This window comes from Nyctibius grandis, chromosome 9, assembly GCF_013368605.1.
Source record: "Nyctibius grandis isolate bNycGra1 chromosome 9, bNycGra1.pri, whole genome shotgun sequence".
NCBI lineage: Eukaryota > Metazoa > Chordata > Aves > Nyctibiiformes > Nyctibiidae > Nyctibius > Nyctibius grandis.
In genome coordinates, this window is record NC_090666.1 from 18,537,701 (window position 1) to 18,549,428 (window position 11,728).

General features: G+C 36.1%; 1 protein-coding gene across 1 annotated transcript in view; it reads left to right on the plus strand.

Moving 5' to 3' along the window:
• GRB14 (growth factor receptor bound protein 14) overlaps positions 1–7,167 on the plus strand; it is a 71,565-nt gene extending 64,398 nt beyond the window's left edge. The window contains exons 13-14 of the mRNA XM_068407847.1: positions 2,839–2,932; positions 7,021–7,167. Coding sequence (XP_068263948.1) covers positions 2,839–2,932; positions 7,021–7,167 — 241 coding nt within the window. The remainder of the gene's footprint in view (positions 1–2,838; positions 2,933–7,020) is intronic.
• Positions 7,168–11,728: the final 4,561 nt, after the last annotated feature.

Consider the following 11,728-nt stretch of genomic DNA (forward strand, 5'->3'; position numbering starts at 1 on the left):
AGAGGGACGGAACATGGCTGTGAATCCAACTTGTATTTCTGAGCAGTATGTCATTCTAGGGCTGATGAATCTTCCAGTGTATTTCAGTGGGCACACACACATACTGTTAATGAAACCCACTAGATTTGACAAGTAAATAGCAACGGTGTTTGAGATGAGGAAGTGAATACCTTGCTAACATTAGTTTAGTACAGTGTTGTTTATGTTATATTCTTAGATCTATTCGTAGATATGCATTATGGTTTTGGTGAGGATGATACTCCTGCATGGACTGCCTGGAATTGATTAGAATATGGTAGTATGAGCGCTCATATGCTGTCAGATACGTATTCAGGAATTACAATGAAGTCATTAATACATTACATACAGCATGTGACAAATGCTGTGCTTTTTGATGGGGTGAAAGAATGAATTATCACCAGAAATACAGAAGTTTTTTGTGGGAATAATAAGATCTTAGTTTCTGGGGGTGCGGAGGGGTAGGAGAAAATAATCCATGTTGAGCCTTTTACGGTGGTCCCAAGCAGGGAGATCTGTATATATGATAGAGGTGGTAGGACCTGTGTAATACCGTAGGTACCAACAAATACGCTGTTTGTGATGGCTTATAGAAGATAAAGGGATTATGATATAAAGGATCTACAGTAGTCTCAGTATTTGAATAACCCAATAACAGAATTAGGAACAGCAACAATCTTAAGGTGTGCTATGAAGGAATAAAGGTTTTGGATCTACTGTTCTGGTGTAAAACCAAGTTTCTTAAAGAAGTTTATATAGCAATATTGTAGATTTCATACTTTATTCCCTAAAGGACATTTGAAGACTTATCAGTGATAAATGGTTGACAGGATTGCAAACTGATCGGCATCTGATTGATGAATGGGATAATAGCATTACCAAAAGGCCCATGACAAAATGGAACTGGTCATTCAGAGAATTTCTTATAAATTTATGAAGGAGCAGTTGATTGGAGTCACCCAGCATGTCTAAAAAGCTCCCTTCCAACCAGCATTTCTAAGATTTTATGAACTACAATCCTGTCTTCATAGTAAAGTGATCTTTTTAAAGGTTCTTTGACAACTAAAGTAGGTCTACTGTGATAAGGTTAGAAAAGAGTAAAGATCTTTTTATGTGAAGGAGGACAAATGTTGCTTATCTTTGCTGTTAAAATAATGAAAAAAATAAGAAAATTAACTTTAAAAGAACCGATGAATGGGAATATAAATCCTAAACAACTTGTATTTTCTTTCCTGCCCAATGTGATTACTTTGTGTATTGTTTAATGTGGATCCCAGTATTTGGGTGTAGAGACCCCATTTTGGATATTTGCAAAGTGGCACATTCTTGTAGTGTCATTTTTCTGAATAAAATAAAACGTCAGTCCTTAATGACAAACATATAAAAGATTTAAGTTTATGCAAAGGATCTATCTAACTGTGGTCTGAGAAATTTCGTTCATGTCCTGGAGAGGAGGAAAGGCCACCAGGTGGTGAGAGAGAGCTCAGGAGGAGAGCCAGAGATGATTGAGATCTGTTTGTCCTTATACTTGCTGTGTGCTCTTACAAGCCATATGCTGAGTTGGTAATTATCCCTCTTTAATAAATGAATTAGTATCAGAGCTCCAAATTAGACTGGATGGATTATTTTGATAGAAATGTTAATGATTATGGACTCAAAATTTCTTAATTCCAGGTATTTTCTTACTTTGTAAAAACAGAACTCTTAAAAACTTTGGGGAATGAAATTAGTAGTTTGGATCCATGCCATTAGTGAAAATCCACTGTAAGCCTTTGTCTGCTTTCTTCTCCTGGAATCCTTTATTTTCATATAGTAGTTGTGCTCTAATTCCTGGTATGTGGTTGGGCAAAAGTAGGTGGCCGCTAGTGCTCACTTGGTTGATACCTGCAAGTCTATTTTGCCTGTTTCTTTTCTGTCCTGAAAGAGGAGCATGCTTGCCAATGGCTGTCCCTCCATTTCCCTTCTTTGGTACATTGGTTAGCTAATCTGTTCCAGACCTGCACAGTACAAACAATTCAGGCTCTCTTCACTGCAAAGCTGTGATTCAGGTACTTCCTGCTGTCCTCCAAACTGTTCTCTGCCGATATCCCAAACCCAGTGCTTGAATAAAAGCTGTCTCTTATTGGTGATCATCCTTTGCCTGTACCAGATTGTCCTACTGGGATTATGGCAAAATTATGTGTGTCCATAACCTGGCTGGAATAAGTTATCAGTGAACTAGTCGCAGTGACACTGTTGGCCATTAAGAGTGTTGTGATTTGAATAATGATGCCAGAAAGTGGGCAGAGTGTAACTCTGTCTCAGTGGGAATTTTGCTGATGTGCAGAAGTGAGTGTACATTTATGAATATTGGCCAGATGTGAAAATCGTTCTGGTACGTCTTTCATTACCTTTTCTGTAAACTTCCTATTGAACTATGTTTCGAATTTTCCCTATAATGCTTGTGATTTAGGTAACTGTCTAAGAAGAGTCTAAAGAAGAGTGTAAAGAAAAGTTTTGTTCAAAGCACAAACTTTGAGGGTGCTTTTCTGTCTAAAGAGATGCGTTGTAATTCTATGCAGTGTAAAAACTAACGCCTACAGTGTCATTCATTCTGAGAATGCATATTTTTCACATAATAGACAAGGTGAAGAAGAATTTAAGAAGTATTTCCAGTAACACATTTGCAAAAAAATACTGATTAAAAGCATAACTTACATCATTAATATTATTTTTGCTTTTCACTAATACTTTTGTCATGAATTTACAACAGTCTTAACTGGACGCTTACAAAAGGCTTTCCAGAGTGATCTTACTGTGAAAATTTTCAATCTCTTTTAGGGTATTCCTGGTACGTGATAGCCAAAGTAATCCCAAAACATTTGTATTGTCATTGAGTCATGGATTAAAAATAAAGCATTTTCAAATTGTGCCAGTAAGTAAATTTTTCAGTTTATATATACAGTTGTAAAACAAAACAATTGAATAATTGTGATAGAATATTGCTGGATATTTTTTTCTTTTGCTGTTCTATGGAAGATATAAACATAATACCTGCATCACTAAACCCAGTTAGTATTCTTGAGTAGAGTTGAACATTTTTGAACTTTGCTGTATGATTTATTATAAAGCTTGACTAGTATTATGAAATGCTAAAAAGTGTCTTGAAAAAAATAGACAAATCTATTTGAACTGGAATAGAAGCAACCCTGATAGCATGAAAATCATGTGTTAATAAAGGTCATATTGCCTTTTCATTTTCAATATGGGCACAATTTCTTTTTAGTCATCTGTTTAAGTGGACTGCCTATAACGTGTGTGTGTGTATATCTCACTGACTCATCTGTTCAGGATAGTTTCTCTCAATATTTGGAGTCAAACATTTTTTTGCTGACCTTTATTCTTGATTAATTTTATTGTGATATATTCATGTCCAGGTCTTCTGCAGGGGGACAATTTTAGCAAAAAATTGATATCCTTATTTAGCCCAGCTACTTATAGGTAAGCTGAAATTTCCTAAACTGAAATCATATTTCCATCAGTTTTCATTGAAGATATCATCCAATTCTCCTGCCAGAATGACCAGCTTTCTCCATCGCTTCTACTCCTTCCAGAGGTGTTCTCTTTACAGGCTGCTTCTGTTGAGATGAGAAACACTTTAGCATTATGTGTTTTAGTCACAGATGCTTGACAACTGAGCAGACCTATAGCTTTTTCTTCTCTCTTCACAAGAACACTTCATCCAGACCACATAATACTCCAGCCTTCATGTTTCTTCCTACTGAAGTTTCTAGGAGATTCTGCTGTTTCTCAGTAGAAATGAGTGTAGTGGCATTTTTTTTTTCTGATCTGGTGATCTTCTACGATCATTCACCAAATTTCTTTCGGGGGCTTGTAACTGATATCCTCCCCTGAAAAAGCTCCTGTAGAATAAAATTGAAGCATTATTTGGGAGGAAGAAAGGAGTGAAGCAATGTTTGTTAAAAGAATTGTTCAGGATTTTCGTTGTGTTAGGTACAAACAATGGAGGAGTCCTTCATCCAAAAGTGACAGCTACGCCCTGGACCCATGCGAGCATCAGCATATGCTCTGTGATCACAATCCCAGATGTAAGATCTCTGTGCTTCTATTGACTGTGGTCGCTTCTAGTATTTACTTTGGAATAACTGTTGTGTGGTTTAGAAAACCTTCTGAACTCCATACAAATACTGTATGATTCTGCTTCATTGGCATGTCATTTAACACTAAAATTTAAGAGACCACTTTTTCTTTCCCTATCAGGAAACAGACCCTGTCTTCTCTAAGAGCACATGTAGTAGGAAGCTGCAGTTATCTTCAGTTTCCTCTGAGCTGGATGATTCTCCCCTTCAGAAAAATTATCCAGTCAATTGTAATGTTCTTCTGCAGATGTAAGCAGTGCATTTGAGGAGTTAATCATATACACGCATGCTAAAAACTTGGTCTATTGTAGGATCTTTGGAAGAATTGGGAGTTCTTTATTTTGATACAGATTGTCTACAGACTTGGGTCAGTTTTTCCATGCTCATGGTCTAGAAGACCTGTACCACTTCGGTGCAAAATGTATCTTACTTGAAGGAAAATATTTTTGTGCGTTTTTAAAGTAAACGAATATATCCTGTACTAGCTACCAGAAAAAATACATCTGTAATGAGAACAACTTAATCCAGAGAGAGAATATGGAAACTGTTAGTTCCACAAACATAAGTGTATTTCAATTCCTTTCTGTCACTTAATTTCCAGTTGCATTCAGCACCCCTCATCCCATTCTCAATACCCTGACTTACCGTATGCTCTGTTTTTGCTAGAACAATACTCTTTAAGGAGTTCAGAAAAGTATTTTTTGAGGGGGAAAAGGTTTTGCTTCCAGTTGCTGCTGATCTTCTAAATGAAGTTATCATTTTCTAAGAAACAAGGCATTTTGTGTTACTGCAGTAAGATGGTAGCTTATTAGTTGGAGATCAAGGTTACCTTTTTGAACTTCAGATCCTACTGTTCTTCTAAACTCTTGCCTTTTTCCAGTCATTGGGAAGAGAAGATAAACTTTCCTACTAAATGTAAATAAATAAATGGCATTTAGAAGGTCTTTTTACAAGTTAAAAATCATTCAGTCTCTAAATGAATTTTCTTTCTCTTAAGTTTTAGGTTGCTTCAGGTTATTTAAAAAGTCTCCTTTCAGATAGGGCATGCAGCCTTCCAGTTTAGGCTTCCCCCACATTAACAGGTGCCATCGTGTTAACATTGGTAACATGTGCAACAGGTCGTGCAGGTGGGTGGCTGGGAATTGATTGTAAAAAGTTGAAAAGGAAACTGTCAGGATACATTTGGGATCCCATACTGTGAAAACTGGAGAACTTGATAGCTTAAATGTGGTTTTCAGCCTTACTCCTCCAAGGTGATACAAGTTAACTGCAGTGTAGTCTGTCCGGAATTTAGCTCTTCTGTAGTCCATGTGAAAGAAGAAGAACGGATATACATTTCTGGGACTGTCTTTTTCCAATAAATGTTCTCTCGTAACAGCCTTCTTATCTTGCAGAAGATGTTATGGACAACATAACTTTGATAGGAGTTTTTACTTTGCAAAATATTGATTGCTTTAGAATTAGCAATCTGTCTGGTATTCACTTCAACATTTGAGATTAACTTGGAGGGGGAAAAATAAGCTAAAAATGAAATCCCAGTCAACAGACATCTGAATTGTCAACTCTCCCTTGTCTTCAGTATGTTGGCAGGAAAATTGCATGCATAAGAAAAGTCCGATGGATGATAATCCATTTTCAGGTTCTTGGCTGGAGCACAGGAGTTTACACATGCACACATTGGTAATTCCTTAACTAGCAGTGTTTGACCTGGATTGACCAAAGTCTGAGAATAAAGAAATTACAAACTACTTCCAGACATGGTAGAAAGGGGTAGAATAACCAGGAGTCATAAGCAGTTCAACAGCTGCTTCAGATGAGAAATCTTAATTACAGGTAAGAGACCTAATTATATCTTCTCCCTTCCCCTGTACTCAAGTAGGAGAGTTGCATCTTTCCCTAGCACACCCATCCGCTGCTCTACGCTAGCCCTACTTCAGGATCTTCTGTTCACTACTCTCTCAATCTTGTAAAGTATCTTTTTTTCCTTTTTCTTTTTAGAAATAGTTTAAATAGGTTTTTTTTACCCTCTATTTACATTAATAGTAATTAGTCACTACTGCACTGAAGCTTCTTGATATTAGACAAATCAGCAGTAGAGGATATAAATCGAGAAAGTATATAGTCACCAATGCAATACAAATTGTGCAAGAGCTGATGTTCGGTAACCTAGAATAGGGAAATATTGTTTGTAAATTTGTAAGCATCTAGAAGTCAAAAGTAATCTTTCAAGGTATGTTTTGCAGTTTCTTCTTTCTCTCCTGTATCTAAACGCTAATACGTGTGTTTGGAGCTGCAGTGGTTCTTTCTCCTACAACAAAGAATGTATTACTACATCAAGCATGTTACTTTTGTGGTGGGCAGTTTCTTGTATAGCAAGTACCATCCCAGTACACCAATGCACTAGTGTGTAGCCTCATTGCACCTTACAAAATAAGTGATACACAATATAGCAGTTACACAGAACAGGAATGGAGCAAAGCTTGAAATCTATGAGTAAGTTGAAACCCTGTTGTTTCTTGTCACTCTGTGAAAACTCAGTGCTCATATTAACTCCAGCTATCATTCCAAAGCAAAGGCATAAAGTAATATTGTTAGTGCAGAAAGAATATTCCTATACTTATTTAACTGTTCTTTCCTTTTAGGCATGTAACTAACTTAAAGGGGAAGTTAAAGAATGCATTATTTTTCTATTGTTTATTTTTGATCTTGCTATGAATGATCGCTGTATCTTTCCTTCTCTCAGTAGACATAAGATTATGAATATCTTGGTCTACAAGAAGACTGCTCAAACAAGTATTTCAATCAGGAAGAAATGCCATAGCAAAAGAGGATTTTATTCTATCTTGTTTTTCCATTTTTACAGTTGGAAGATGATGGGAAGCTATTCTATACCCTTGATGATGGTCATACCCGATTTACTGATCTCATCCAGCTAGTGGAATTCTACCAGCTTAATAAAGGAGTACTGCCTTGCAAGTTAAAACATTATTGCGCACGAATTGCTCTTTAACCAAAGCACCTGTTGTTTCATCAGAGGGAAAGGAAGATGCTAGAATTCTTTTTTCCCTAAAGGCAATTTCTAGAGTAAGAAGGAAAAAAGCATTATGTTGTAAAGATTCTATGTTTTAGCTGCAAAAACATTTATATTCTATATAGATAAGAACTTTGCATTGTGAGTGTCACAGCAAAATTAACTTTGTGGTTTTAAAAAAATGTTCTTTCTTATGTAATTCTTTAGTGCTGTCTTGGACTTTGGTGGTTTTTTTCAACTGAAAACAATTTTTGAAAAACCAATTGTGTAACTTCTACAAAAATAACTGAAGGAAAGATCTTTGTTCTTAGGTTTAAAATGAACTTTTTGTCTCTTCAAATGTTTCTCATAATTTCTATTCATCACATGGAAGAATAACATTTACTGTGGTGAGGATAAGCTGAACTGCACATTTTATTTGTAAATAAAATGAATAAATATTTTGCACTATATTTTTGAATGCTACTTTGAGGATTATCATATACAAAAAGTAAAAAATTAAAACTACTTATAACTAATCAGTTGTATTGAGTTGTGCTATTACTGTTGTAACATTTTAATGGATTTTTTTTCTCTAATGACTAAATCTACATCTTTATACAGAGCTGGAGTGTCACTTGGCTGTGATATGTATAAACATGCACAAAGTGTCATATAGTGCATAATGTGGTTTAGTGTATACCTACAGTCTCTAACACAGAGAGAGGGAGAGAGACACCTGTTAAGTACTGTGGATTGTTGCAGAGTTGGGGAGGGATCAACTTCAATTACCCTTAAAAAATAAAGGTAATGTTATAATATGTACAAATTTACAATATTTACAATACTCACAAATAAAGGTAAATCCAGTGAACTTTACTTTTTTGCCGAGAACCTGACGAGAGTGTATTTGCAGTCAGTTCCTAGCTTATTTTATTATTTATAACAGAATAAAAATATCAATATAGCTACCAGTTAACCAGTCTGTAGAGATTACCAAACATTTAACATTCTAACTAAAAAAACCTGTTATGGTAGACCGAGTCAAATTTTGGATAATAGCTTTAGAAATACTTTTGGTGTCTGTGTTTTGAAAGAGAGATGATACTGCTACATCCTTGAACAAAGACTCGCATGGGATGGGGCTTGGATTGAAAGAGGCGTCCCTGTCCTGATGCTTTGCTGTCCAATAGATTTGATGTTGTTATGAGGGTTCAGGACCTGGCCCGGGGTATCTTTACTCAGGGTAAAGGCTGGAGTACAAGGTTGTGCTTCGAGATTGGCAATCACACTGAATCCAGCCCTTCCTTCCTGTGCTTGCTTTGATTCTCTGACTGTCAGACATACCAGCTGTTCTGCTGTAGGAGTTGGTGGGGAGAGAAGGTGAAGGAGGCCTGGGCAGGGGACGGAATAAGATGGGACGTGGGGCACAGCAGCACCAGTGTGCGTAAGCTGACAAGGTCACATAGATGGAAGCATTAGAATAGTATGGTAACTATAGCCTATGGTTTTATTATTGTGTGTCTGTGGAAGGCGATCATAATAACATAATACTGTGATACTTAATTTCCTGACTTGATCCACACGTCACTGACCTTTTCCTCTGGTACACAAATACAGTTTTTAAAACTCATTAAAAAAGCAACTTTTCATAACGTGTAGCAAAGATGCAACATATATGGTGCCTAAGCTCATTACAGTAGGAATGCCTTGTAAAACTCCTCACAGTCTAATAAATTTAACTCTTAAACCTCAAATATAGTTTCAAATTGTAATTGCAAAAATATAATTTTAAGTAAAAGCTCTTCAGATTTAGTTTAATAATGTGATTACTTCTCAGGCCTGGTATTATTTCAGAGATTGGTATAGAATAAGGAGAAACATTCTCCTCTGCATCCTGTTTTTTTGATCATCTGACAAATGAAATGAATTGTCTGCTCTACTCCATTTCTACTTGGACATGTGAAAGCTTTGCCATAATTTTAATTTCTATTTACGTATTTGCTAGCATGTTTGGTAGAGAAGCTAACTGCTCAGTGGGTGAGTACTTGTCACCTTTGGGCCTATCAGAAAAGAAAAGAGAACATGGGGATTATGTCATGTGGTGGGGAGACATCAACCATCAAGAATCTTTGCCTGCTTTTCCAGGTTTTTTTCAAAAGTGAAATTGAAAAAAAACCCACAAACATAAAAAAAACCCCGAGTAAAACAATGTACTGCTTAATGAGCCTGGTTTTTGGACATTTGAAAGTTTCTAACTGGCAATATTCAGAGCATTTTTACTCTGTGAAGTGTCTCCTGCATTTTGACAGCTCTCAATAAAAAATCTAAACTGAAATCTTGCTGAGAATACAAAATCTTTTTTTTTTTCCACAAATGTGCATACCTTTCCTGAGGTGTATGGTGGTTCGTGACTATGCCATAAAAAACAAACCAGTAAAACTAATAAAATGTAGTTTGGTGTTTAAATGACTTAACAAGCTACCTTCTTGTTTAAATATTACTGAAGGAAGCATGAAGGAGGTAGTCTTAATGTGTAAAAACAAAAAACGAAACGCCAAACCAAACAAAACAAAACTATTTGATATCCCAGACTACTTTAAAACATACTAAAATGGTACAGGTGGTTGATATGTGACTTGCAAGATCCTTGCTAGCAACCAGTATTTTCTTGTCAGAAAAATGACAAGGTTTTTTATGATACCAGCCAGGATATGTCTGACCATAAAGTTCTTTGAGGGTGTAGGCAATGCTGTTTAAACAGAATTTCAGTGTGTTAACTGTGGCTTCTAATTAGGAATACTACCCTTCTTTGGTGCCCACCTTCACGAAGAAAATTGGCTAATCAGGAGTTGTTAACAGCTCAGGGAAAAATCAGTACTATTTTGGGCAAACCCGTCTATCTGTCTCCAATGGTTTGCTTCTCTACAAAATGTGGACAATTTTATATTTACCTCATAGAGGATTTAAGGACTGATTAAGAAAAAAATAGAATAGAAACTGGTATTGTTTGCAGAGGGCTTTTTATAATACATAAGGAAGTGATACGTTTTTAGCTTTATTTTGAAGAGGTCAGAATCTACAGTCTTAAACTTCTTGATGGAAAATCAGTGTCAAAGCACTTAGGTTTGAAGCATGATACCTGAAAAACACTTCATGCTTTCTTCAAATTTAAAATCTTTTACTTCCATGAGTGTATCTGTGTAGAGCAGTGGAGTGCCAGGAAGAGAGAATTCAGCTTGCCATGCAGAGGTACCAGAGGCAGTGTAACTGTACAAGCCCATCTTCCTGCCTGGGGTAATTAGCCCTGCAGGGGTACAAGCTGTGAGCTAGTTCAGAGATCGCTCTAAAGCTCAACATTGTATTTGTTGGCATGCCCTTTGTGCCTTAGTTTCCAATCTTAAAATCTTTTTCGCTCAAAGGAGATTAAAAGTTAATTCACTGGTGTTTCATAATGCATCTACGTACGCGGCCAGAATTAAGGTTGCATGGGCAGCATTAAATGACATTTTTAAACTTCTGAGTGTTTTTACTTAACAATCTTATTAAGTCACTTAATGAATTTTTTGACATGTAGTGAGTCTTCAGTTCATCAAACTGAATGTTTTGAAAGAGCTTTAACCCATTAAATAAGAGAGGATTACATATGTACAAGTGGGATCTTTCAAGGATAATTGCATTTCTGTCAAATGTTGTCTGTTACATCCTGGTTTAAGAATTGTAGCATTTTGTGCTTCCCTGGGGGTAGTATTATTCAGTAGTGTAAGTGGGTTTGGGTGTCTAATTTTAAGACGCAAATCAGCTTATTTCAAGAGAATAGCCCATTTTGTTGTCATTGTTTAAGGCTAGTCATCTTCATCTAAATAGAAGCCACTCAGCCACTAATGAATTTAACTGTTTAAACCTATTTAATAGGTGTAGCTTGCAAATCAGTCTAGCATTTGTCAGTAAGAAATCTTACAATTTTTGTTACCTTTATTACTTTACTTTAGAAAAATACAAAGCAACTTAGAGCTTACATTGGCATTTCTGTTTCGTTAGTAAAATAATTATTTTTATTACTCTTCTGATTTTTCAAACCACTGTTCCTTCGCACTGTAATGCATTTCGTTTCTAATTTCAACTTCGTAGCTGAAGCTTTCACTGAAATCATCGAAGATGGGACATACCCATTGCTTGAATATACTTGCAAGCTTTCAGAGGTTAAACACTTACGGTCTATGCATAATCAATGTGTATGGTAGTGCAATTAATGTTAACTTTAATGAAATGCATGAATATTTAAAACTTAATGAATCTGGCTTTACAGTGCGCTTTACAGCCTGGTTCACATATGTGAACAGTATTGACTGTTGGCCTCTGGATGTCAGCAGCGTATCACAAAATTCCTGTAATCAGCCGCTGTTTTCCTGCTTCCTCCCAGAAATATCTGTGACTTGTGGTCTCTGCACACCTCCAGAACACCCAGTGCTTTTTCATCTTATAAATTATTCACTTACTCTGTACCAATTAGTTCTACCAGTTGCTAGGTTTGTTATCAAGTTAAGCTTCAAGACAAGAA